At 45.8% G+C, this 26,881-nt stretch overlaps 2 protein-coding genes across 2 annotated transcripts; one reads left to right on the plus strand and one right to left on the minus strand.

Annotated features, from left to right (window-relative positions):
• Window positions 1-45: 45 nt before the first annotated feature.
• exosc5 (exosome component 5) lies at window positions 46-14,182 on the plus strand. Its single transcript, XM_041179370.1, has 6 exons — window positions 46-218; window positions 2,782-2,895; window positions 6,076-6,197; window positions 9,323-9,463; window positions 10,409-10,498; window positions 13,758-14,182. The coding sequence occupies exons 1-6, from the start codon at window positions 119-121 to the stop codon at window positions 13,854-13,856; spliced, it is 666 nt and encodes a 221-aa protein (XP_041035304.1). The 5' UTR covers window positions 46-118; the 3' UTR covers window positions 13,857-14,182.
• A 2,218-nt stretch (window positions 14,183-16,400) lies between these two features.
• Window positions 16,401-24,964, minus strand: tmem91 (transmembrane protein 91). The gene is made up of 4 exons (XM_041179203.1): window positions 24,870-24,964; window positions 21,530-21,641; window positions 17,429-17,584; window positions 16,401-16,559 (listed from the first exon to the last, which is right to left on the minus strand). Exons 1-4 carry the CDS (start codon window positions 24,962-24,964, stop codon window positions 16,401-16,403), a joined length of 522 nt encoding a protein of 173 aa, XP_041035137.1.
• Window positions 24,965-26,881: the final 1,917 nt, after the last annotated feature.

A 26,881-nucleotide genomic window follows, 5' to 3' on the forward strand; every position in this document is an offset into this window, starting at 1 on the left:
CTTCCCTTGATAGTGATTGGCTGAAACGGCGAGGTGCTTGCGCCCGATTGGTGAGGGCCGCTGTCAATCAGTGGAGGCCTGAGGTTCCTGGCGGCGTTGCGGGTGCTGGTTGCTAGGGATGGAAGAGGCCGGCGTGGAGAGCCAGCAGCAATTGCGGCCTTTCTGCTGTGAGCACAGCCTTCTCTCCAGGCCTGATGGCTCGGCCTGCTTCACGCAAGGTGGGTGTTAGCCGTTCGCTCCATGGCCGGCACGGGGCAGGGAATCAACTGGTGGCTCCACTCACCCCAATGACTAGTATCAGTCCCAGTGCCTCTCCATCATTCCCCAACTAAGTCCTGTGTCCTCTCCATAGTTTTGTGTCAATTGAAAACTCATCTAATTGTTCATTGCCCAATCCCAGACTTATCCCACTGATCCACTCTTTTCAAAGGTTACGGGGAGAAGGCGGGGGAATGGGGTTGAGAAACTTATCAGCCATGATTGAATGGCTGAGCAGACTCGATGGGCCGAATGGCCTAATTTCTGCTCCTATGTCTTAAGGTCTTTGCCCTGTATAAATCCCATTAGTCATTTCCACCCCCAGTCCTGTATCAATCTCAAACCAATCTCATTGTGTTAATTTCAAATTATCCCATTCTTCATTCCTCCCACAGCCCTGTAAAAATCCCAATCTAACCCCACTGCTTCACTCCCCCCCACCCCATAGTTCAATATCAATTTCAAACTAATTCCTTGCCCCACTCTCTCCCCTGGCCTTGTATCAATCCCAAACTAATTCAACTGCCCTGCTGTCTCTCCATAGCTCTGTATCAATTCCACATAAACCCACTGCCTAACTATCAATCCTCAACTATTCCCCATACTCTCTCTGTAGCCCTGTATCAATTTGAAACTAATCTCATTATTCATTCCTTGCATAACCCTGTATCAATCTTAAACCAATCCAATTGCTCCATTCTCTCCCCTTGGCCCTGTATTAATTTCAAACTATCCCATTATTCATTTTTCCCATAATCCAGTAATAATCCCAAACTAACCCCACTGCTCTACACTTTCTCTCTCTTTCCTCTGTAGTCCTGTATCAATTACAATCTAATCCCCTGCCCCACTCTCTTCCCTTAGCCTTGTATCAATTTCAAACTAATCCAACTGCCCTGCTGTCTCCCTATAGCTCTGTATCAATCCCACTGCCTCTCTATCAATCTCAGACTAATCCCAATGCCTTGCTCTTTCCCCATAACTCTGTACCAGTCCCATATACCGGTGAACCCTTTGCTTCACCTCTCCCTGTATTACTGTATCAATCAGAGTTGACCTGCCTGCTTTGAATTTAAACAAATCTTGGCAGTTAACTGTTCCCTGGTGCATTCTCCATGGCAGCGCCTCTACCAATCTGATTCTACTTGCCAACCAATCAGCACCCTCTTATCATGCAGTATAAATTGTTGTTCCATTTGAGATTTGGTATTCTTGTAAACTTGTCCTGATGAGTGCAAGATGAAAAGCTTTGACAGCATGTCTCTTTTCTTTCAGCAGTAATCTAGAAATCCATATATCTCTGTCTTTAATGTACGTAACAACTGAGCCTCCACAGCCCTCTTGGGTAGAGAATTCCAAACATTCACCACCCTCTGAATGAAGAAATTCCTCCTCATCGCAGTCCTAAATGGCTTATGCCTTATTCTGAGACTGTGTCCCCTGGTTCTCGATCCCCCAGCCAGGGGAAACCTGCTTCCTGCATCTACGCTGTCGAGTTCTGTAAGAATTCTATGTGTTTCAAAGAGATCACCTCTCATTTTTCTAAACCCCAGATAATACAGGCCCAGTCTCCTCAATCTCTTCTCAAAGGACAATCCTGCCATCCCAGGGGTCAGTCTGGTGGACCTTTGTTGCACTCCCTATATAGCCAGTATATCCTTGCTTGGGTAAGGAGACCAAAACTGTACACAACACTCCAGGTGTGCTTTCACCAAGGCTCTATACAATTGCAGCAAGACATCTTTACTCCTGCACTCAAATCGTGTTGCAATAAAGGCCAACATACCATTTGTTTTCCTAATTGCTTGCTGCACCTGAATGTTAATTTCAGTGACTTATAAACAAGGACATCCAGGTCCCTTTGGACATCATCACTTCCCAATCTGTCACCAATTAAGAAAAACCCTGTATTTCTGTTTTTCCTACCAAAGTGGATAACTTCACATTTTTCCACACTATAGTCTATCTGCCACGTTTTTGCCCAATCAAATAGCCTGTCTAAATCACCTCGCGGCCTCCTGGCATCCTCCTCACAACTCACATTCCCACCTAGTTTTGTGTCATCAGCAAACTTAGAAACATTACATTTGGTCCCCACATCCAAATCATTGATACAGATTGTGAACAGCTGGGGCCCAAGCACTGATCCCTGCAGTACCCCACTAGTCACCACCTGACAATGAACTGTTTATTCCTACTCTCTGTTTGTGGGAGCTTGCTGTGCACAATTTGTGACTGCCGTGCTTTCAACATTAAAACAGTGGCTGCACTTCAAAAATGACTAAGATGCATTGAGATGCCCTGTGGTCACGAAAAGTGCTACTTAAATGCCTGTCTTTATCTTGAAAGTATTGTACAATGGTTTAATTAAAAAGAGGAACTAATTATATTAATCAAATACTCTGACGATTGGTGAAGCAGCGACTGGGTTTAAAAAAAACTTGTCCCCTGTTGCAATGTTCCCACTAAACAGCAGCTGACATACGCTTCCAACCTTTTGGGCGTTTTTCTTTTAAACCTCAGGGGATACAACAGTCCTGGCTGCTGTGTATGGGCCAGCGGAGGTGAAAGTCAGCAAAGAGATCTTCGACAAGGCCACGCTGGATGTCTTCCTGAAGCCAAAGGTTGGGTTACCAAGTAAGTGAGCTTCAGAGAGACTGTGTTGTGTAGAGTTGCAGTAAGGTTACTGGGTGAAGGCTCTGTGGACTTGCGGAGGGATAAAGGAGTGTTGTTGAAGGTTGCAGGGAGGTTAGGTGAGAGTTGCGGGATGAATAGGGGCGCTGAGATACTGGGAGGATGCAAAGAGCATATCACAGGCTAAGGGCATAAGATACAGGAGCAGACCCTTTGGTCCCTCGTGCCTGCTCCGACAGTTAACAAGTTGATGGCTGATCCTCAAACTCAAATCTGTTGTCCTGCCCAATCCTTATATCCCTCGATTCCTTTAGAGTCTATATCGATCTCAACCTTGAATTTTCTCAGTGACTGAGCATCTGCAGCTCTCAGATAGATAATTGCAAAGATTCACAACCCTCTGAGTGAAAAAGCCTCTCCTCAGCTCAGTTTGAAATGGGGGGTCCCCCTTACCCTGAGACTATGGCCCTTAGCTGTAAACCCTCCAGCCAGGGGAAAGCAGCCCCTCAGCACCAACCCTGTCAAGCCCACTCAGATTCTTATATGTTTCAATGAGATCACCTCCAATTCTTCTGAGTTCCAGAGACTAGAGATCCATAGGGTTTTGGGGATGAAGATGATTGTTGAGGTGTGGGGTTGTTACTGGGAGGGTTGTTGGAGGTTATTACATGAGTACTGGAGTGTTTTAGGGACTGGGTGGATTGCAGTGGTCTTAGGGCAGAGGAGGGGGGTGGGTCATTTTTTTTCCCCAATGGGACTCTTTTCATGAGAAGTCTAAGGCATGCTGATTTTTTTTTAATACTTGAAAACACTGTACAGTTCCTTTAGACAATTTCTGAATTGGGAGCAGTTCTCTGGTGTTAAGATTGCCGTTAATTCTTCTCCTGCAGGTTATTTGCTGCAGTTCATTTGTAGTTCACACAGAACAATGCATGGTGGCAGCAGAGGGGTCCTCTTGCCTGGGACTCACTGGCAGCATCCCGATTAGAGTGGAACATGTTGTACATCCTGGTTTTTAAACTGATGCACTACAAGAGGTTAATGCAAAAAAAAGCGGGGCGGGGGCGTGATGGGGGACACCGAACTGTTCAGTGAACTGAACAGCTGAAAACAGTTCCAAAATAAAATTGTGTTGGGGAAGTTTTTTTTAAGGGGGATGAAAGAGGAAAATGGAAAGTAGGGAGGGAGTTTGAGACAGTGGAACTGAGATTGCTGAACAGTTGGAAGAGATACACGTGAGATTAAAAGTCAGTCAGGAGAGAACAGGCTGCAGAAGTGGGGAAAGAGGCCACTGAGCCTCGTATAAATGGCAAGAAGTTTTGAAGTCACTATGTTGTGCACCAAGGAGCCAGTGGAGGTTCAGTGATCGCAGAGGCAATGGAGCAGTGGATGCAGTGCAGGATACAAAGCCCTCGTGGAGTTTTTTTTTTAAGTAAGTTAGAGCTCACATTGGGTGGAGCTTGGGAGTTCAGTGAAGGATTGTAGCGGTTTAGGGTGTGGCTGAAGACACTGAAAGCATACATAGGTATTAGCTGAATTCTTAGAAGTAAGTAGTGCAACGAAGTTTTTAGTAAGGTGACAATTCTGATTATGATTCATGCACGAGCGCTTTTCATAATAACAAGCTTTATTACAGTGACTGATTTGGTCTTCCATTTATATTAAATGACATTGCAAGTAACACAGCCTAGGTTTCCAGGCTTCACCTACTCCAGAAGTTCTCTCTGATGTTGGAGAACAGCATAAGTCCTGCAGTGACCAGCTCCCGGCCTTCAGGCCCTCAGGTGGCTGCATTGCTTCTGCCCCTCAGTCCAATCCAAGGGTAAAGGGGACCTGGTTCTATTCTTGTGCTATAATACCACTGTGGGCTGTGCTTATGTAGTGTGGTTTGCATGTTGAACTGAGGCTGCAGCTTATAATCATTTCAGCCTGTGGCTCTGTGCTACAAGCTTTGCATAAAGTGCAGTAATGCTTGGGCCAAATGCTTATTCTGTTCCCTAGACCTGTTCTTCATGTATAGAGACAAACTTAATTCCCTTTCCCCCTCATATAGTCTGTCAGTATGCTAAAGTAAAGGAATGTTGGGAATTTTTAAAAATCACCACAAACATTCGATCATTAAGGATATTAATAGCACTGCGGAGATGTGGGAGGTAGGTGATGTTAGCAAAGTTGCAGAGGTACAAGTGAAATGCTTTAGGATTGGGTAAGACATGGAGGTTGAAACCCAGTCTAGGGACTCGATGTAGCAGACTGTTTGATTTAGCCCATTTGAGTAACAAGGATATCGGGTGGAATTAGGTGCAAAATGTTTTGATGGTGGGAGCCAAATAAGATATAACCATTTTATGATGCTAGCACAGAAGGAGGCCATTCAGCCTGCCAAGTGGCATGTTGGGTCCCTGCAGGAGCAACTCAGCTAGTACTCGCCTGTCCATTACTCTGTAGTCCTGCAATTTTTTTTTTCTCTCCAGATACTTGTCCAATTCCTTTTTGAAAGCCACAATTGAATCTTCTTCCACCACTCTCTCAGGCAGTGTATTCCAGATCCTAACTGCCATACTCTCAGGCAGTGCATTCCAGATCCTAACCACCAGTCTTAAATTTCATCACATTTCTATTTCTGTTTAGCTCTGAAGAAGGGTCATACAGACTCGAAACATTAACGTTTCTCACTTCACAGATGCTGTCAAACCTGCTGTGTTTTTCCAGCACTTTCTGGTTTTATTTCAGATTTCCAGCATCCGCAGTATTTTTCTTTTACACCAGTCTCTTGGGCAATGCACTCCAGATCCTAAGCGCTCGCTGCTTAAAAAAGTTCCAAATATTAATTGAAGGTTCTAGCTTAGCAAAAACTTGCTGCACATCCCTTGGATTAGATCAGTATTTATGGAGGAGGGTGGGGTGGTCCCACATACAGAAATGTGGGGATTTTTTAAATATAAAGTGGGGCCACAGTAACTCACTAACAAGTGGGTTGATATTTTCCTGCTCATCCCAGAATGATGAGTCAAGTTCTGGGCAAAGTTAACCTCTGTACTCCTGTAGGTGTTCACCTTCCTGATGCTTCCCTTTCAATCGTAAGTTTGTTTGTGAGACGTGGTTGTTGGATTTTACCGATTGTTTTAGGTGTCTTTTCCAGCCTCATGATTCACTCGGGTCTTTTTCTTTGTTTGCTGAAAGCTGTTGCTGAGAAGAGCAAGGAGCAGATGATTCGAAACACATGTGAAGCCACCATCCTGACTGCTCTCCACCCACGCTCATCCATCACAGTCGTACTGCAAGTCATCCATGACTCTGGATCTGTATCCTGACAGCAGTGATAGGTCTACCAGCCAGGCAGTCTCCAACTTTGAAAAGTCCTTCATTACACTTAAACTGTGTCCATCACAACCTCATGGCTCCCCAAAGCACTTTACAGTCAATTAAGTGCTTTCTGAAGTGCTGAGACTGTTGTAATGTAGGAAATGTGGCAGCTGATTATAAAAAGTAAGATCCCATACGCAGCAGGGTCCCACAAACATCATATTTTAGTGATGATGTTGAGGATAAATATTGGCCAGGACACTGGGGAGTACCCTAATTGTACATGAAACCTATAAGCCATGGCTCAGTGGATAGCACACTCATCCCTGAGTCAGTAGGTTGTGGGCTTGAGTCCCACTGTAGTGACTTGAGCGCATAAGCAAGGCTGGCACTTCAGTGCTGTGCTGTCGCAGGTGGCATCTTTCGAATGAGACATTAAAATAAAGCCCCTCAGGTGGATGCAAAAGATCCCAGGGCCACTATTTCGAAGAGGAGCAGGGGAGTTTTCTCTGGAGTCTTGATCAATAATTGCCCATCAATTGACAATAAAAAACCCAGAGATTGATTACCTGATCATTATAGTCTTAAACTACCTGTTTATTTGTGTACTTGCAGGAGAACAAGATGTCAGGTCCCTGCTCACCCTTCTGGAGGACCCCATTAGTGCAGAAGCTGCTTCTCCTAATGTTTGTGTCAACTGCGGGGGAGTTCTTTCCAGCCTTGTGAATGATTGCACATATTTTAATGTGTGTGTATATATATCTATGTACATATAATATAATTTATTTAATTCCCTATCAGCAAAAGAGGCCAGAAATTATGATTCACCTGCTGTTCCATTTTGGTAGCTAGTGACTCATGAAAGAAGGGGGTGTAAGTGCTTTTTATCCTGATCCCATTATCTGCTTTAAATAATCCCATATATTTTGAAACAATCCATAACAAATTGTTTCGGGATCGTGTTTTTTTTTTAAATAGTGAAGGAAACAATGATTTCAAAGGGTTTTGCAACTTGTTTACTAAACTCAGCCTCATGTTACAAGCACCCATGACAGCTTGAGGGGTGCAAATGCTGTGCAGACAACAGCAACTTGGATTTATAAGGTGCTTTTAATGTTACAAGGCACTTGACAAGCGCCTTATCAGACAAAGTTTAACGCCAGATAAGGAGACATTAGGACAGGATTTGGTCAGGACAAAGGCGGAGAAGTGGAGGGAGGGAATTCCAGAGTTTAGGGAATAGGCAGCTGACGGTGCAATTCCCAGTGGGCAAAGGAAACCAGGGCTGCAAAGCAGTCCAGAATTAAGAGGTGTGCAGAGATCTTGGAGGGTTGTAGGGCTGGAAGAAGTGACAGATGGGGAGGGGCAAGGATTTGGACATCAGGATGAGACTTTTAAATCCAATGTAGATCAGTAAACACAGGCGATGGATGAACAAGATACAGACAGCAGTTTTTGGATGAGCTGAAGTTGGGAGTGTGGAAATTGGGAGGCTAGTGAGGAGACAGACTCACTACCAAATGTTCTTTTGCCCACATTGCCTCTGCCCATTTTTGATGCCGATGCAGTATGGCGCTCCTGTGTACGAGCAGGCTGCAATTTGCTGGGGTCCCATGGCAATGGAGCTTAGGAGGGGCTAAGAGCTCTGACAGGCTGAGTGCAATGTGAAGTTAGGTGCAGATTGCAAATCAGGAGATGTAGCTGCACATTGTGGTGTGAGGATGGCAGACGCACTCTGGCAGCCAAAGGAGATTCACAAAACAGGATCGCTGGTTGTGAAGCTCAGAATGTGGACATTTTGCACCAAAGCAGTGGCAGGGTTTAACAGCTAGAGCCATTATTTCCTAGCAACTGTGGGTGGACTGTGGTTCAGTAGGTATCTCTCTTGCCTCTGACTCAAAAGGTTGTGGGTTTAAGTCCCACTACAGGACATGAACACAAAAATCAAGTCTGATACTCCAGTGCAGTACCAAGTGAGTGCTGCTCTGTTGGGGGTGCCGTCTTTTAAATAGGACATTAAGCCGATGCTGCATCTGCCCCCTCAGGTTGATGTAAAATGGCACTATTTTGAAGAAGAGCAGGGGAGTTATTCGTGGTGTCTTGCCCAATGCTTAGCCCTCAATCAATATTTAGTAAAAAGGATTATCATGTCATTATCGCGTTGTTTGTGGGAGCTTGCTGTACACAAATTGGTTGCCATGTTCCCTATATTACAGCAGTGACTACAGTTCAAAAACATTTAATTGGTTGCTCAGTGCTACAGGGTGTTTTGTGTTCAAATCTTAATGCACAGAATTTACAAGTCTACACTCCATGACTTTGTCCTTTTTTATTTCCCTTTCAAAACTAAACCAGTGGCCTTGTTATTAGAATGTTGCTGGCCAATTATATGTTATTTTACTGTGGAGCGTCTCACACTGCAATGTTGTGTCACAGTTGCTCTGGGAATCTGTGACTTGGGTTGATTTTGTGGGATGGAATTTTCAGATTGAAGCAACAAAATATCTGAATGAAAGAATGAATGCACATACATTTATATAGTGCCTTTCATAACCTCGGGACACTCCAAAGTGCCAATATAGTCCCTTTTGAAATATATTTCCTGTTGTGCAACCAATTTAACAACAAGGTCCCTCAAACATCGATGTGATAATCAGATAACCTGTTCTATTGTTGGCTAAATGGTGGCCAGGTCTCCAGGGGAACTCCTCTTTTCTTCAAAATGGTGTAGTGGGATCTTTTACGACAGAGAAGACCTTACTTTAATGCCCCATCTGAAAGACAGCACCTCCGATAGGGCAGTGCTCTGTCAGTGCTGGGCTTTGTCCTCGGGTCTCTGGGTTATAACTTGAATCCACAACCTTGTGACGTAGGTGAGTGTGCTGCCCACTGAGGCACAGCTGACACATCTGCACAGCTTTCATTTTGCAGCTTGCCACATTTGACGGGTGAGAAACGTGGCAAACATTCTCTGTGGCCCAGTCTTTGTGGCACAAGGTGGAAGGTGAATCCACAACAGTGAAGCCGATTTACAGCGTTTGACACTTCCGTCCGTGTCCTTTCTGTCTTTTTGGTACCCCCCCTGCATGTCATAACCTGGGAGATCCTTAACTGACTGGAATAGCTGCTCTCTTGCTGCCTGAATGCAGCCTGCATGGCACTGATGGATGCTGGGCTGCCGATGAAAAGCGTCTTCTGCGGGGTGACGTGTGTGATTGACTCCAATGGAGACATCCTTTTAGATCCAACGACCAAGATAGAGAAGGTTAGTGATCTGAAACACTAGGGCAGTTAAAAGCTCAGCAGGCAATGTGCCTGATTAAAAATCTGGAAGCACTGGAAAATGATGCATCCACGTTACATTTAGGAATTTGCATTTATATCTCACCCTCAGGGCATCCAAAAGCCCTTTATTGTTAATTAATTCCTTTTGTAATGTCGCAAACACAAATGGAGCACAGCAAGGCTCAAAAACATGGAACCAGATGAGTGATCAGGCCATCTGTTTTTTGAGATATTGATTGAGGGAGAAATGCTGGCCGGAACATTCCCCTGCCTTATAGTTCATGCCACTGCATCTTTAACAGATCTGGCTTTAATATGAAAGATGCAACTTCTTGACAGTGCAGCACCCCCTCAGTACTACATAATCAGTTGAGATACCCAATGGCCCCAAAATCTTTTGGTGTGCATGGCCTGTTCATTTCAATGTGTGATACCTTTAAAATATTTTGTACAGCTGAGCACACCTGTATCTTAAACAGGACAACATACCTGCACGTTGCCTTCTGTTGCTGTGTGACTGTGCACGTGTGCAGCTTGGAGGGAACGTTGGGTACCACCAATTGTTGCACTGCGTGGTCTCGTTAAGATTGCTGCAAGGTTGCACGTCTTAAAGGGAACATTCGTTGTGCGTGACGTATGTGTTGCACTGCGCAGTACATCCTGGATTGTTGGGTGACTGTCCAGCCCCGCAGTTTCAAGGCAACATCGGTGGTATCCAACCCCACAACCTCTGAGTCGGGCAACATTGCTGCCAATGGAGCCAAGCTGGCATTTCTGTTCCACAAAGGTAAAAGTTTCCCTGAAGAACAGACAATTACGGGTGGCTTAATCGGCATAGTTGAACGTAGCTAATCCTGTATGCTACTGCCACTAGCTTCACTAGGAGGGGAAGCCCCTGTCTAATTCCTGGGTACGCTTGTTTCAGGAGGCTGCTGCCGTCCTCACGTTTTCCATCGACAGTGTTGAGAAGCAACTGCTGATGTCGTCCACAAAAGGATCCTATTCCGTCGAAGAGGTATGTTTTCTAAAGCTCGCACATCCTTTTCATTTCTTCCCAGGAGGTTCTGACACATCTTGGTCTTCCTACCTCAGCTGAATGGCCATAGACTCAATACAAGAGGTTACAGATACAAGGGATACAGACATATGTAATAAAAGGGCAGAGCTATATACATTTTATAATCAATGACCCACTTAGATTTTATTTGTTCAATTATCAGTAGCTCTTCAGATTGTACTTGGACACGCTGACAGCAACTTCAATGTTCCTGGGATGCAGCAATAGTCTCAGTGACTACAGTAACTTGGATAGCGAGAAGTAAAGGGGACATGCCAACTGCACCAGTGCCATCAAGTCTGTGTCACCTGGCAATGAGTGTGTCACCACCTAACTCTTTCCCAGAGTGCCTACAGGGCACAAGTGCCTGCTTCAGCAACACTCAAGAAGCTCAACACCATTCAGGACAAAACAGTCTGTTTGATAGGCACCTTAAATATCCGTTCACTCCACCACCAGCACAGCAGGGCTTCGCTTTGTACACTCTGCAGGATGCAACGCAACAACTCACCAAGGCATCTTCAGCCACACCTCCCAAACCCGCAACCTTTACCACCCAAAAGGATACTCAAGCAGGTGCATGGGAACATCACCACCTCCAAATCACATATCAACCCAAATTTGGGATATATCACCATTCCTTCATTGTTGATGAGCCAATTCCCTAACAGCAGCACTGTGGATATATCTTTAGATCCTTATTATCTAGTAATATATAAACTCCCATTATATGTAGAAGTACATGGAACGTACAGCACAGAAACAGGCCATTTGGCCCAACTGGTCCATATCTATGTTTATTCCCCACACAAGCCTCATCCCACTCTACTTTATCTAACCCGATCAGCAATTCCTTTTATTCCCTAGTGAAGAAAAATGGGAATGGGATCAAATCCCTGTTTGGGAGAGAGAGCTCAGGTTGTTTGGTTAAATTGTTTCCTTGTATACTGAAAGATTCTACACTAATTGTGCCTATTTTGAGTACTTGCCCTCAGGGAGAACTAGAACTATGGGTTAAAGGACAGACCAGATGAAAGACCGCTTTACTTCAGCACCGTGTGCTACCATGAGCAGCCACAGGACAGATCTAGTTATGGGAGCTGGGCCATATCACCAGATTGTCTCCTTTTTGCATTTGCAGCCCTTCATCTTTCAGGGATACAATTCCCGTGGACATCAGATACCATCCTCTGCTTCCCATCTCCTGTGGAACCCTTCATGTGGGGGCATCATAGCTGAGGCCCACTCTGTACTCCTAGGACATGCGTGTGCATGCACACCTGCCAGCGAGGGTAGGTGTGTGTTAGAGCCCAGGAAACAGACTAATTGTAGCAACCTTACTGACACAATGACCAAGATTGGCAGTTCAACGTGGGCCAGGGTAGTGAGGACAGTGAGAAGGCGGGTCAAACCTGGTACTCTCCTGGCCTTCTATGGCTCCGTGCCAGATTGCCACTGCATTTAATCAGCTGTGATACAGTGAAATGGTTTGTCAGAGAAAGCCGCATGCAGACAATGTTGGCTCTGTTGGGGGTCTGCGTGACTCAATACTGCAATGCCTTTACCCACAGGAGGCATCAGGGAGATTGTTCTTTATATTCCAAATAGTCTTGAGTCCGTTTTTTTTGCATGGTGTATTCTTTGCTCGTCTCCATGTGGCTGCAGTGAGTGTCTCTCCCGATCCAGTGTTGTCAGATCTAATTATTCTTTAATAATCTACATATACGTGGGCTGCTTCACAATCTGGATCATTTGTAAAGTGCTGCAGGGTAGAATCCTGACACCTGCTCCTTAAGGTTGGGCACAGTGTGAACTTCCATTTTCTGCTGTCAACAGGCTCTGTGCCTGTGTGGCGCAGGGCTTCATTAGCAAGTCTGCAGGCTTGTTGCTGCCTGACCCCAGTGAACTGTGTAGGAGCTTTCTCAGAATAGATGGTCTGACGTGTGAATTGAAAAGGCTGGTAACTTGCTTGGCCCGTAGTTAGTGGACTCAACACTCAGTGTACAGATGTGAGCATGTCAACATTCCCTGTTGGTTTATGGTGAATGTGCAAAAATAAATTTACAAGGACGACACCTGAACTCAGGAGTTATAAGTATCAGGAAAGATTGAACAGGCTGCGGCACTATTGTCCAGAAAAGAGAAGGCTGGGGGGGGCGACCAAATAGAGATCTTGATAATTATGACTAGCTTGATACGATAGATGTAGAGAAGTCGTTTGCACTTGTGCAAAGTCCAAAACTTAGGAGCCGTAAATATAAGATAGTCACTGATAATTTCAATAAGGAGCTTAGGTGAAACTTTTACCCAGAGAATGGTCAGAATGTGGAACTTGCTACCTCATGGAGTGTTTGAGGTAAATAGCATAGATGCATGTAAGAGGAAGCTGGATAAGCACATGAGTGAGAAGGGTATAGAAGGTTATGTTGACAGAGTTAGATAAATGGTGCAGGAAAGGCTCGTGTGGAGCACAAACTCCAGCAACAGCAATGATGGCTTGCATTTGTAAAGTGCCTTGAATGTAGTCAGACATCCCAAGGGGGTTCACAGGAGCACTTTCAAACAACATTTGACACTGAGCCATATCAGGGTGACCAAAAATTTGGTCAAAGAGGAAGGTTTTAAAAAGAGTCATTAAGTAGAAGAGAGAGTTAGACAAGGGAATTCCGGAGCTTGGGGCCTAGGCAGCTGAAGGCACGGCATCCGATGGTAGAGCGACTAAAATTGGGAAAGTACAAGAGGCCAAATTGAAGGAGTGCAGAGATTTCAGAGGGCAACATTCCTTCTAATTTCTCTTTTGGTTTTGTGCTGCCTACTCACTGAAGTGTGTGAACCCTTCAAACCTTTATGTGCGGCCACACGCAGAGTAACTTAAAGTTATTTGGTCTGTTATAGGGAATATTAGCTGTAGGGCTAGAGGAGGCTTCAGAGATGGGGGGATGGACAGGCATGGACCTGTGGTGAATGGCCTTTTTCTGTGCTTTAAATTCTGTATAAAGGTTTTGGGTTAGTTAGTCCCTACTTTCCCACCCCTCTCAATGTACAATTTTCTAATAATCTCAAGCTGTACATGACACTGATGGTATTTAATATTGGTAACACTTCCTTCCTCAACATTCAATACTTAAATACTCGGGCCCCTCCTCTGTGCAGAGTTCTGGAGGGGCAAGTAAGGCATTCTGCATGCTGTTGCTAATGCTCCTGTCTCTTCACATAGCTCCAGCAGTGTGTTGCAATGTGCCAGAAAGCTGCAGAGAAAATCTTCCAGTTCTACAGGGACTCGGTGAGCAGGAGGTACTCGAAACTGAACGACTAAAGCTGGGGGCAGCAGTGTGCAAAGGGTCTTCAGCGAAGTCAAGTCCTCTCACATCCAGAATGAGGCCAATGGACACAGTCTCTGGTGGAGAGCAGCGATTGTGCTTTGCTTCTGTTGTGTTCCTGAGCCCTCCACGGTAACTGTTGGTTGATCCTGTAGATAATGTGGTTTTTCTGAGCTGGTGAGTGTCTGAGAGAAACAGTAATCCTCACCAGCCCCAGCACTGAGGCTTACTTCACGAAACGTGCCAAACATCCGCTGAGCGTATATCTGGGAGTCAGGAAGAAGGAGCCCTGTTTTTTAAAATAAAATTTAATGCTAATGAATTCTAGTTTGGTTTCATGCTAATTTTGCATTATCCAGCAACATCCCTTCAAATCTGACAAGCAGGGTTTACAATAAGTAAAAAACTGGTTTATTTATCCACTGCCATCACTGGCAACTCAGGTTTCAGTACCAGCCCTGGGAGCAAATAAAATCAGGAAATCCTGGAAAAACTCAGCAGGTCTGGTAGGATGTGTGGAAAGAGAAATAGAATTAATGTTTCGAGCCAAATCTGATTCTTTGGAACTCATTTTATGACATAGTTGTTCCTGCCTTCTGTACTTCAACAACAAAATTGCAGATTTGTGACAATTTTCTTCCTTTACCGATGGCGCCGACCCTCCCTGGGATGCGGGTTCCCCGAGCGCCGACCCTCTCTGGGGTGCGGGTTCCCCGGGCGCCGACCCTCTCTGGGGTGCGGGTTCCCCGGGCGCCGACCCTCCCTGGGGTGCGGGTTCCCCGGGCGCCGACCCTCCCTGGGGTGCGGGTTCCCCGGGCGCCGACCCTCCCTGGGGTGCGGGTTCCCCGGGCGCCGACCCTCCCTGGGGTGCGGGTTCCCCGGGCGCCGACCCTCCCTGGGGTGCGGGTTCCCCGGGCGCTGTCCCTCACCTCCCAAATCCTTATCCTCTACCACCAAGTAGGACGTGGTGAGCAGGTGTGTGGAAACACCAGTACCTCCAAGTTTCCCTCCAAGTCACACCGCCATGACTTGGATAGGTATTGTTGTGTACCTTCATCATTGCTGGGTCAAAATCCTAGAACTCCATACTTAACATCATTGTGGGGTGTACCTTCACAAAGTACTGCAACAGTTTGAGAAGGAAGCCCATCATCATCATCTGAAGAGAGACTGGGGATGGGTAATAACTGTTGGCTTTGCCAACAACACCCACATCCCAAGAACGAATTTTTAAAAAAACTTGTGCAGTGTTGAGCTGGCGAGTGTGGTTGCTATCGCGTTTCTCCTTAAATTTTCTAAAAACATTCCTCCGTGTTTTTTGTTCAGATATAAATTGCCTGGCACTTTATCCCCTGCCCTGCTGTTCAAAGCTCCTCGCTCTCATATTTACGGTGCAGTCTATTTGAAGTGATTATCAACAGCCAGTAAGTATTATGATCTTCACTGCAGTTAATGAGCGTGTTTCTGGCACTGAGGAGAAGAAAGCATTTCAGCCCTCGATGTGCTGCAGGGCTCTAGCAGGAGCTCTACAAGGAGCACACTGAATCTGTGGGACCAGCATTCAGTATTTTTCATCGGAGTGGAGTTTGGGGCATCGCACTCCACTGCATGTTTTGCTTTAGCCGTGAAAGTTTTGTAAGGTTGGAGTGTTTTAACACTCTCGCATTGTCCCCTCCCAACTCCTCCTCCCCAACCCCACCCTCATCGGCTCTGCCCCCTCCAAACCCACAGTCTCTGACCCACAGAGGCTCCCATTTCCTGAGAGCCTGTACAAAAAAAAACCTTGCATTTATATGGCACCTTTCATGACTTCCCAAAACCCTTTACAGACAATGTAGTCATTGTAATAATGTGGGAGACGTGGCTGCCTATTTGTGCACAGCAAGCTACAAACAGCAATGTCATAATGACCAGATGGTCTATTTTGGCAATGTTGGTTAAGGCATCAATATTAGCCAGAACACTGGAGTGAAGTCCCCTGTTCTTCAAATAGTGCCATGGTAACTGTTACATCCATCTGAGAGGGCAGATGTTTAATGTCTTGGTTTAATATCTCATCCAAAAGATGGCAGCTGCTGACAGTGCAGCACTCCCTCAAGAACTGCATTGGGAGTGCCAGCTTTAGCTTATGTGCTCAAATCTCTGGAATGGGACTTGAACCCACAACTAGACCTTTTAACTCTGTTACAATTAATTACACGCAACATCACAGAGAGAGTCGCAACTCTGATCCCTAATTTAGTCCAGGTGCCCCAAGGTAAAATCTTCCATTTATTATAATTGAATCAGTTGTCAGAACAGCAAAATGGCTGTGACACGATGTGCGATGAAGTGTTCCACAAACAACAGCTTGACCCCAGACGAAGCCTCCTGTCAGACCGTGACAGGCAAGAGTATTGGTCACCTTTAGTCAGATGTTGCTGGTTTCCCTTTTAGGATGTCCTCTATCTCAAACCAGTGGGAGTCAGACCCCAATGTCCAGCAAAAGTCTCCTCTTGGTCTCAACTCCCGTGGAGGTTGGCACCTGCTCGGGACTGGCGCTACGAGTGACCATTCTTTGACCTGTATACAGCCAGGGCCACCACGCCTCCGATATATGTACAGACCCCAAGGGCAATGGAGCAGACGGCTGTGCACAGAGCTTTCCTGGAGGCTGAGCTGGCCTGCCGATAATCCCCTTTGGCTGTGGCTTTGCTGGTCTGGAAAGCATAAGATGAGAAGCTTAATTGTTACACTGGAGAATAAAACGGAAGCGGCCAAAGTTAATTTTACTAATGAGCAGTTAAGATATTTAAAACCGATAATCCAACAACAGCTGCATTTATTTGGAGCCTTTAATGTTAAAACATTCCAAGGTACCTCACAGGCGATAAAACTTGACACTGAGCAATATAAGGAGATATTAAGACACTTGGTCACTTTAAGGAACATCTTGAAGGAAGGGAGAGAAGCAGAGAGGTTGAGGGAGGGAATGCCAGAGCTTCAAGCCAAGGTAGCTGAAGGCTCAGTCGTCAGTGATGGAGAGATTAAAATCGGGAACGCTCAATAGGCCACAGTTAGAGGAGTGCACATATCTCAAGGGATTGTATGGCTGGAGGAGATTGCAGCAAGTTTAATTATTGCGACTGCACTCTGTCCACAGAGTATTGAACTGTTGGCTGGTAAAATGCCCTCATCCCTCTTGAAGCAGGTAGCTGGGAACGCAGGAACTGGAGTAGGCCACTCATCTCCTTGAGGCAGCTCTATCATCATCAGAAAACTCCACTTGACACCTGACATCCACAGACTTTTGAGGGAGATAGTTGGAGATTTCCATTGGATTTTGTGCGAAAGCCTGAACCGTTTCATTCTACTTTTAATCTTGTGCACCTTTGTTCTGGAATTCCTCCAGCAGAGGAAATAGTTTTTCTGTATCTCCCCCAATAGTCCCTTAATCATATTAAACAGCTTAATTATATCGCCCTCAATCTTCTAAACCCCAGGAAGCAAAACTTAAGTTTACGTGACCTGTTCTCACAACTGAATCCTAAACTATTCTAGTGGGAATTTGCAGAAGATGGTATCTTACCTTCTGTGATAAATAAAATGCAGCAATTCCCATTGGCCAAAAGCAGCAGAGCATGGAGAAGACAGCCAGTCCCAGGTGATCCTGAGGGATGTTGAGGGAGATGGTGCTGTCACTGTCACTATCACTATTACTGTCGCCATCGCTGTAGCAATTAGTCTGTGAAAACAGCAACGTCAACACTGCAAATACACTCTGGGTAAAATATCACATTTTGGGGGAGCAGCTCAGGCAACAACTTTTCACCTCTGGGATCTGCCTTCAAATCCAGCACAAACTATAACAGTGACCTGCATTTATACAGCGCCTTTAACCATACAAAATGTATTGCAGGAAAAAAGAGACATGCTGTCGCAGATTTTTGTCATGCACCCATCAGGACAGGTGCAAAAATGCCTAAATTCTAGGGGAGCAACAATTTATACTGCATGAGAAAAGGGTGCTGATTGGTTGACAAGTCAACTCTGGTCGCTCGGGGCATTGCCATGGAGAATGCATTGGGGACCTATTGCCTCCCACGCTTTTGTTTAATTCAATAAAGGTGTAAAGCCTGGACATGTTCTTTCTGCTTACAGAGGTCAGGTCCCTGCGTATCAATATATGTAGCTTCTAGCAAGCGCAAGTGAACTACATTGTTCAGCAAGTGCTGACCAATCATGGAATCACATCTAAGGTTGGACATTTTGTTCTGAGTTTTGGAAGTACGGATTGGGTTGAAAACAGTCAGTACCCTGTCTATTGTGAACGGCCAAAGGGACGTGCTTTGATACGATCTGCCAGTCGTTGGAATGTACAGCCTATGTACCTTGCATTGCACCAGCGCTGAAATTCATATCCCACATTACTCATTTGTGTGGTAGGCAGAACACTTTTTTTTTCAGAAAAATGCTCTAATATGTGTCTCAGGAGCATAATCAGACCAAGGTGGATGTCAAATCAAAGCAGGTGATACTGGGAAGGAGGGTCTTAAAAGAAGGCAGAGGGGGATGGAAAGGTTAAAGAGAGTACTGCAGAGCATGGGCTTTAGGTGCTGCAGTTACAGCTGCCAGTGGTGAGGCATTGAAGAAGACATTCTATCAGACTCAACTTAGTGATTTGATTCAACAATCTGTGATTTGCAAAATCTTGACTTGTTCCTTCTGAATGTTGACAGTGTAACGGGAAGTAATGTTTGCAGACAGGAAGTGCATGACCGAAGCATTGTTTTGATTGGAACAACAACAGTTTCAAAGTGTCTATTGTAAGAAAGAAAGGTATTCACACAGCAACTCAGCACACCTTAAAGCACTTTGCAGCCAATGAATTCCTACCAAAGTGCAGATACTTTGTAGGCAAAGACAACAGGCAATTTAAACATAGCAAGATCCCACAAGAAGAAAATAAAGTCATTGTCATTATCACATAGAAGGAGGCCATTCGGCCCATTGAGTCAATATCGGCCCTCTAGAGCAAACCGGTAAGTCCTATTCCCCCACTCTATCCCCATGAACTTGCAAGTTTATTTATCTCAAGTGCCCATCCTGTTTCCTTATGAAATCATTGATAATCTCCATTTCCATCGCCTTTGTTGGCAGTGAGCTCCAGGGTCTTTTGCGCTCACTGCATTAAAAAAAGTTCTTCCTCACATCTTTCATCATCTCTCACCAAAACCCTTAAACCTATGTTCCTTAGCCCTTGTACCATTAGCTAATGGGAACAGCTTTTCTTTGTCTACCTTATCCAAACCTGTCATGATCCTGTACATCCTCGATCAGATCTCCTCTCAACCTTCTTTGCTTGAAGGAGAATAGATTGAACAGATGTGACACATGAGCAGTGAAGCTGTTTCTAATGGCCTCTGTTGAGAGCACAATATTGGCCAGGACATTGGGAGAACTTTTTACTTTTAGAACCATAGAATTGATACGGCACAAAAAGAGGCCATTCAGCCCATTGAGTCTGCGGTGGTTGAAAAAAACCAGCTGCACATTCTAATCCCACCTTCCAGCCCCCGACCCGTAGCCTTGCAGGTTACAGCACTTCAGGTGCAGGTCCAGGTACCTTTTAAATGAGTTGAGGGTTCCTGCCTCAACCACCAATCCGGGCAGCAAATTCCAGACACCTACCCCACTCTGGGAGGAAAGGTTTTTCCTAATATCCTTTCTAATCTTTCTACCAATCGCCTTAAATCTGCGCCCCCTGGTAATTGGCCCCTCAGCTAGGGGAAACAAGTCTTCCCTGTCTACCCTATCTAGGCCCTTCATAATTTTGTACACCTCAATCAAGTCACCCCTCAGCCTCCTCTGCTCTAAGGAAAACAACCTCAGCCTATCCAATCTTTCCTCACAGCTGCAATTTTCCAGCCCTGGCAACATTCTTGTAAATCTCCTCTGTACTCCCTCCAGAGCAATTATGTCTTTCCTGTAATGTGACCAGAACTGTACGTCAAACTCCAGCTGTGGCCTAACCAACATTTTACATAGTTCCAGCATTCCATCCCTGCTTTTGTATTCTATACCTTGTGCAATAAAGGAAAGCATTCCATCTGCTTTCTTTACCATCTTATCTACCTGTCCTGCCACCTACAGGAACCTGTGGACATGCACTCCAAAGTCTCTCACTTCCTCAAACCCTCTCAATATCCTCCCTCCTCTTTGTGCAGTGGGATCTCTTACATCAACAAGTTTAACATCTCATCTGATGGATGTAGAGTTGCCAACCCTCCAGGATTGCCTTGGAGTTTCCAGGAATTGAACTGCTGCATTGAAACCCAGGGAAGAAACTGAGGGAATTAAATTTTCCACGAGCACCTGTGTCTCTGACATGGAGGGGAAAAGGCTGACTGTGAGGAATTGTTTAATTGGTTAATGAGCAGTCTCTTCAATTTCTGATTGGCAGAAAGGTGGGGGGCACTGTGTAAATGGACATTTTGGTAGCAGGAGTGTGGCAGTGGGATATTTGGAGACTGCAGGTCATGTGCTAAAACCTCCAAGAATATGTCCAACCAAAGCTGGCAATCATAGCTAGACTGCTCCTCTGACAGTGTAGCACTTCCTTAGTACTCAACTCGAATGGACTTATAACCACAACTTCCTGACACAGAGATCAGAGTGCCACCAACTGACACTTAAATCATGGTAAAATGTCATTATTAAAATAAAGAACGACTTACATTTATGTAGCACCTCTCCTGACCATTGGACCATCCCAAATTGCTTTACAGCCAATGAAGCATTTTCGAAGTGTAGTCACTGTTGTAGGAAGTGCAACAGCCAATTTGCACACAGCAAGCTCCCACAAACAGAAATCATCTGTTTACAATGTTGGTTAAGGGAAATATATTTCCCAGGATGCTGGGGAGAACTCTCCTGCTCTTCATCAAAATAGTACAGTGGGATCTTTTGGACAGAGCCTTGGTTTAATGTCTCACCTTAAGGACAGCACCTACTGATTGTGTAGCATTCGTTCAGTACTGTGCACGTCCCTGGAGTGGGCCTCAAACCCACAACCTTATGGCTATAATTAACTGTCTCATTGAAAGCTTTAAGCAGTGGTTGATCCAGGCTTAAATTGAGGTCCTGGGAGCTGTCTGTAGAATTGTGCATTGGCGGAGTATTCAGTTGTGGGGACAGTACATTCACACATGCCTACTGTCTCCAGCAAATGTCAGTGGATAATGATCAGCGGATTTCTACTTTTCCAGCCCAAGGGATACTGAGGCCATTCACAGCATCCAGATGTAACCCTGGCTGCCATCCGCTAACTCAGGGATTAAACCTGAGCCTTGCCTCGTCTGTGACTCACTGCCAACCTACATTGTATCCTGTGACATTCCTCCTGTCCAAGATTACGCTCTCTCTGTCTCTCTTGCTTTCTCCATGTCTCTTCATTACTATCTCTTCATCTCTCTCCTTCTCTATCTTTCCTCCTCTCTCACACTGGAATCGTGGACGCGATGGGGTCTCGGCCACCGAGCTGGCAAGAGTCCCGCGTCGCCTTTTTGGGGAAGACCTGCCTCATCATGTGTCAATCAGCATTTGACAGATCAGGACAGGCCTTTTCTGAACCCAGGAGTGGGGTGGGGTTGGGGGGGGTTGTTTCTCAACGGCCCCTCCCAGCCCTCACCTTCCCAATGTTGAGTGCGTCGATCAGGCACTGGGAGCCCGCAAGCAACTGTTCACATGTTTGCTTGTCGTTCTCACTGCATGGCCAGTCCCTCATTCGCCGCTGGGTTAATCTGAGTGGCAGCGGGCTGAGGCACTTAAGTGAGCATTAAATCACCACTTCAAGGCCTCAATTGGCAGCAGGTCAGGAAGGCTGCGTGCGGGCCTTCCAGCCACAGACTTAATCGAAGTGGAGGTGGGAAGGTGTCCCCACCCACCACCATCTATCAGCCACTCTCAGCATTTACTCTTCACCACTACCATGAACACTCCCTTTGCCTTGTGTCCATGACACCTTTGTCAATCTCTTCTTAGCTGTCACCTATCCTTGACCTTCTTTCTTGCTCCACTCCCTTTTAAGCAGCATAAAATCCATCACATTTCTACTTCTCTTTAGCTCTGAAGAAGAGTCATTTGGACTCGAACTGTTAACTCTGTTCCTTTCTCCAAAGATGCTGCCAGACCTGCTGAGCCTTTCCAGCATTTTCTGTTTTTATCCCACCCATCACCCTCCCACCTGATTAAATGCCCCCCCTACCACCGGCCCTCCACTAGACACCAAGGTTGCCACCGTGTAGGGCAGAAAATTCCAGCCCCTGTCTCTCCCTCTCTCCATCTCAACATCTCTCCCTCCCCCTGTGTTTCTTTCTGTCTCTGTCCATCTCCCCATCTCCCTCTCTTGTTCCATCTCTCTGCATCCCTCTGTGTCTCTCCATTTCTCTTCCTATCCATTTCTCTCCATCTATCTATATCTCACCCTCCCTGTTTCTCTTTATCTCTGTCTCTTTCTTTTTCTTTCTCGCTCTCTCTTGCTCCATCTCTTTGCATCCCTCTATGTGTGTCTCTCTCTCTCTCTTTCTCCCCTTTCTATTTCTCTCTTCCTCGCTCTTTCTCACTCTGCCTGTGCTATTTATAAAGTGCTTAAAAGATTATATTGGTTTTTGATGCTGTAAATTTCTATCTAATATTACTCTAATCCTAAGGGAACTAATTAAAATAAATCCCAGTTGTTTCAATCGTGTGAATTATTACTTTATTTCACAGAAGTGAATAATTAGGAAATAATTGTAAAAATCAACAGCATTGAAGAGATAAATTAATCAAAGTGAATTTAATACTGAGTCAGTGAGATTTCATTCTCTAATCACATCATGGAAACATTTTAAGTTTCCCACACACACTGAGTTACTTTGAAAGAAAAGGCTTATATTTGTACAGTGCCTTTCACAGCCCAGAACATCTTAAAGTTCTTTATACCCAATAAAGTGTAGAGTCAATGTTGTGGAAATACAGCAGCCAATTTGCGCACAGCAAGCTCCCACAAACAGCAATGTGATAATGCTCAGATCATCTGTTTTAGTGATGTTCATTGAGGGATAAATATTGGCCTGGGCACCAGTGAGAACTCCCCTGCTCTTCTCTAAAATAATGCCATGGGATCTTTTATGTCCACAAGAGGGAAATCAGGGCTTCAACTGTTATGTAGAAAAATTCAGGGCGTGATTTCCATTCAGCAAGATCCCATGAACAGTGATTGGGTGAACGAGCGCTTAATGTAAAACAGAACATGGTGGAAATACTCAGCAGGTCTGGCAGCATTTGTGGAGAGAGAAAGAGAGTTGGTGTTTCAGGTCTACAGAACAGACTGAAGAAGTATCCTTGTCCTGAAACGTTACCTCTATTTCTCTCTCCACAGATACTGCCAGACCAGCCGAGTATATTCACCATTTTCTGTTTTTATTTCAGATTGCCAGCTTCTGCAGTATTTTATTTTTGTTGAAGCAGTTAATGTAGCTGCCAGCCAAGGCTCAGTGGTAGCACTCTCATCTCTAAGTCAAAAAGTGGTGGGTTCAACTGATGTTTGATCACATAATCTGTTAGCTCAGCTCAGCTTCCAGTTCACCCTGTCAATTTACCAAGTCTGGCACCCATCTCACCCAGTCCAATATCCCAGCCCAACATTCAACTCAGCTAGTTCAACATTCACTTTAAACAGAGCAGGTTATTCAAAATCTTGGATAGGGTGCACACACTTGCTATTGCGATCTTTGGTCACATTTTTATCTCAACGTCTCCCATTGTGAATTGCAATGTCAACTGTCACACTGTGCTTGCAGGCTTCTGCCACCCGATGGTTATGTGCACAGGGTTCCCGCCATTCCTGTCCCAACTCCGTCATTAGATCAAGGGGATAAACTTGTAGAATTAAGTGTAAGAGCTCGTGAACAGAGAGTAGGGGGAACCTTTTTTTACACAGAGGGTTTGTGAGGCTGTGGAATTTACTGTGGAGTTGGTGGCTGAAGCAGAGACCAGGCCAGGTTTTAAGCCAGATGGTTGAAGGAAAGGGCTTTGGGAAGATGGGATTAGAATACTGCTCCTGTGGGGGATAAAGACCAGAGACTGAATAGGTGGAATGGGCTGTAAATTTTGTGTAATTTAATGTTAATCCTCAACCAATTGTGGGTTAAATTCGCAGACAATTTACTAGTCATTGGGTCAAGTGGATAGCTACTAACTCCTAGTTTATTTAACTGTGGTGGGTTTAAAGAGACAGTGAATTGATGGATTTGTGCATCAGAGTGAAACAATGGACCACTTTTATCACTTTCCTACCAAATTTTGTCTTAGTAAAGAATCATTAAGAAAGAAAGACATTTCTACAGCACCCAGGATGACCCAAAACACTTGACAGCCAATGAAACAGTTTTGAAGTGTAGTCACTGATATTGTAATGGAGGAAATGCAGCAAACATTTTGCACACAACAAACTCCCACAAACAACTGTAACATGCGATTTAAGCACGCTGACAGCACGAAGATTAAAACTTTATTCCGCCAGCATCAAAGCTGTATAAACTCTCAAGAGACAGCTTAACTTCAAGCGACAAGCTATTTACAATGAATATTCATGGCCGATGCTCCAGATCCTTGCTGCTGCCCTTTGCTCTCTCTCTCTCTCTCTCTCTCTCCACAAAGCTTCTCAGACTCAGGGATGCTGCCACTCAATCTGACTTAGTCTCCAATTTTCCCTTATTCACGGCCTCTGCTCATCACCAGTCTACAACTCACAAGTCCTAGCCTTGGCCTTTCTGCTTTCTCCCTCACTCATGGCATTTGGTTCCGCCCCTCAGCTTGTTGAAGACACTGCTCCCTGGAGAGAGGGTTCCAGAGGGGCCGACCTCTTGTCCTGCTCAGTGCTCTCGCCATACCACTGCCGCTTGCTGCCAGAGACCCAGCTACACATTTCCCTACTTGAGAGTTGCCACCCTGCAAACCAGACATATCACACGGTGACTGTTTACTGAGCAATCTCGTGATCAGTCGGTTCGATTGAACTATGATAGCTAGCATATTCGAGTCCACGCTTGTGGTAGCATTTCTGTTGTCCATTACCCATCTGGGAAATGATATGGGTTGGGATGATAGCCAGCGTGTGCTCAAGATGATCTCCTCAGCCCCTCTTCCCTACTGGCACTTCCAATCACACCCAGGCTTTGTGATGGATCAGTCATGTAGGAGTCTAGATCAATCACGTCTCCAGGGACCATATGATAAGCAGCACTGGTTGCTTCAGTTGCAGCCTCCCTGCCTGACACCTCGGCACCAGAGTCACCCTCCTCACACTGGATGCGCCCCTGGAATCCCTGACACACACATTCCAGATTTCCCCATCACCGGCTGACTCCTCTTTGCTCAGGCCACTGCCGGCTGCCACTTCTGGTTCCTCTACCGCATTAAGTGGGCTGCTTGTCCCCAAATCATCCACCAGTCTTCTGGCATCAAGCAACTCCGCTCTGGGAATGGTCTTCTGAGGTTTCCCTCTAGCTTCAGGTGTGACCGCCAGTGTCAAGCTGCTCCTGGTATGACCACTGGTATCAAACTGCTTCAGGTGTGACCACCGGGTGCCAAGCTGCTTTGGATGTGACCACCAGTGTCGTGCTGCTTCCCTGCTTTGGCCAAAGTACACCTCTCCCAGTTTTGCCAGTAATTGGCAATATCGGCAGCCACCCCTGGCCAGCGACACCACCTCCTTGATAGTGCAGCCTGTCTTCACCGAGGTTCAGTGTTCCACCTGATCGTGAATCTGGTCAACGTCTGAGACTGCCGGGCAGGATGAGTTGCTTCACCTCTCTCTCGTCGTCATGAACCAGCTGAAGGAGAACTCCACTCAGCTCCCTAATCCTCTTCCAGCACCTCAGCAGCTCACGAGCCCGTTTGGACTCCCTCATTAGGCAACGTCGGATTGTTGGACGTTTAGCCTTCAAGTAGAAGTGAAATCTACCAATGTCTTCATCAACCAGTTGGAGCTGCCCTATGTTCTCCTTTGAGATGATATCAAAAATGAAGCTGGAACCTTCTGTATCACGTTTGGATCTCCCTCGTATGCACATCGTTGATACTTTGACAATTTCCTGCCTGGATTCTGCAGGAGGTTGGGGTGTGAATGCTGCAATTTGCATGAGGCATGGGCACAGCATCAACCACAATCCCCTCCAAACTGGCAAAAATGGCTTACCTTCAACATTCAGTCTTCCGGCTGAAGGCCTCACCTTTTCCGAGCCTGTATCTTCTCTGGTGAGAGACGAGTTGCGCGGGTCACCATGCCTGACATCTGTGGTGTTTGTGCTCGTTGAGGGCAGTTTCGTTGGAAGTGCCCAATCCTATTACAATTCCAGCACCTCTTTGGACCATCCCTTGGGCACGCTCGATCGCGAGGCTTACTGTAGACATAAGACAGCAGGGATTGGATTTGTGCTTGCTGTACAACAATCTGTTCCGCCTGCCTCTTCAGCCTGAGGGATACATCCCATCTCTGTGCCAACTGAAGGTGGCCTCTTTCCTGGTCTTAGGAGCCACATCATCTCCGGATGATGTAATCTTGCACGTCAAAGAAGGACACTTGGGGGTTTGTCACTGTTAAATCTCCTCAACTCCCTCCGGAGGTCTTTACCCCTCACCGCTTAGCTGGATGATTTTTCAGCTGCATGCCCCTGGTCGATTTGAAGGAGGGATCCGGGAGGACTATGTGGTTGAATAACTTCCCCAGCTCCAGGGATATGGAGACCAGATCCTCACCTTCGGCTTGCCTGTACTCAAAAAAACATCTGTTGCAGCTGTGGCAGGCTACGACTGTCACCAAAAACCCCTGCCAGGACCTCAAATGTCCATCGTGGACTCTTTTGAATATCTGCGCTTCCCCCCCAGTATTTCCCAGTGAGCTTTTCTGCACAGACGTTTCATCAGGAACACTGCCTGTTCTCTGTCATTAAGGTCCCCATATGCCATGACCAGCTGTACATCCTCGATCCAGTCC

This window comes from Carcharodon carcharias, chromosome 34, assembly GCF_017639515.1.
Source record: "Carcharodon carcharias isolate sCarCar2 chromosome 34, sCarCar2.pri, whole genome shotgun sequence".
In the NCBI taxonomy this organism is placed as follows: Eukaryota; Metazoa; Chordata; class Chondrichthyes; order Lamniformes; family Lamnidae; genus Carcharodon; species Carcharodon carcharias.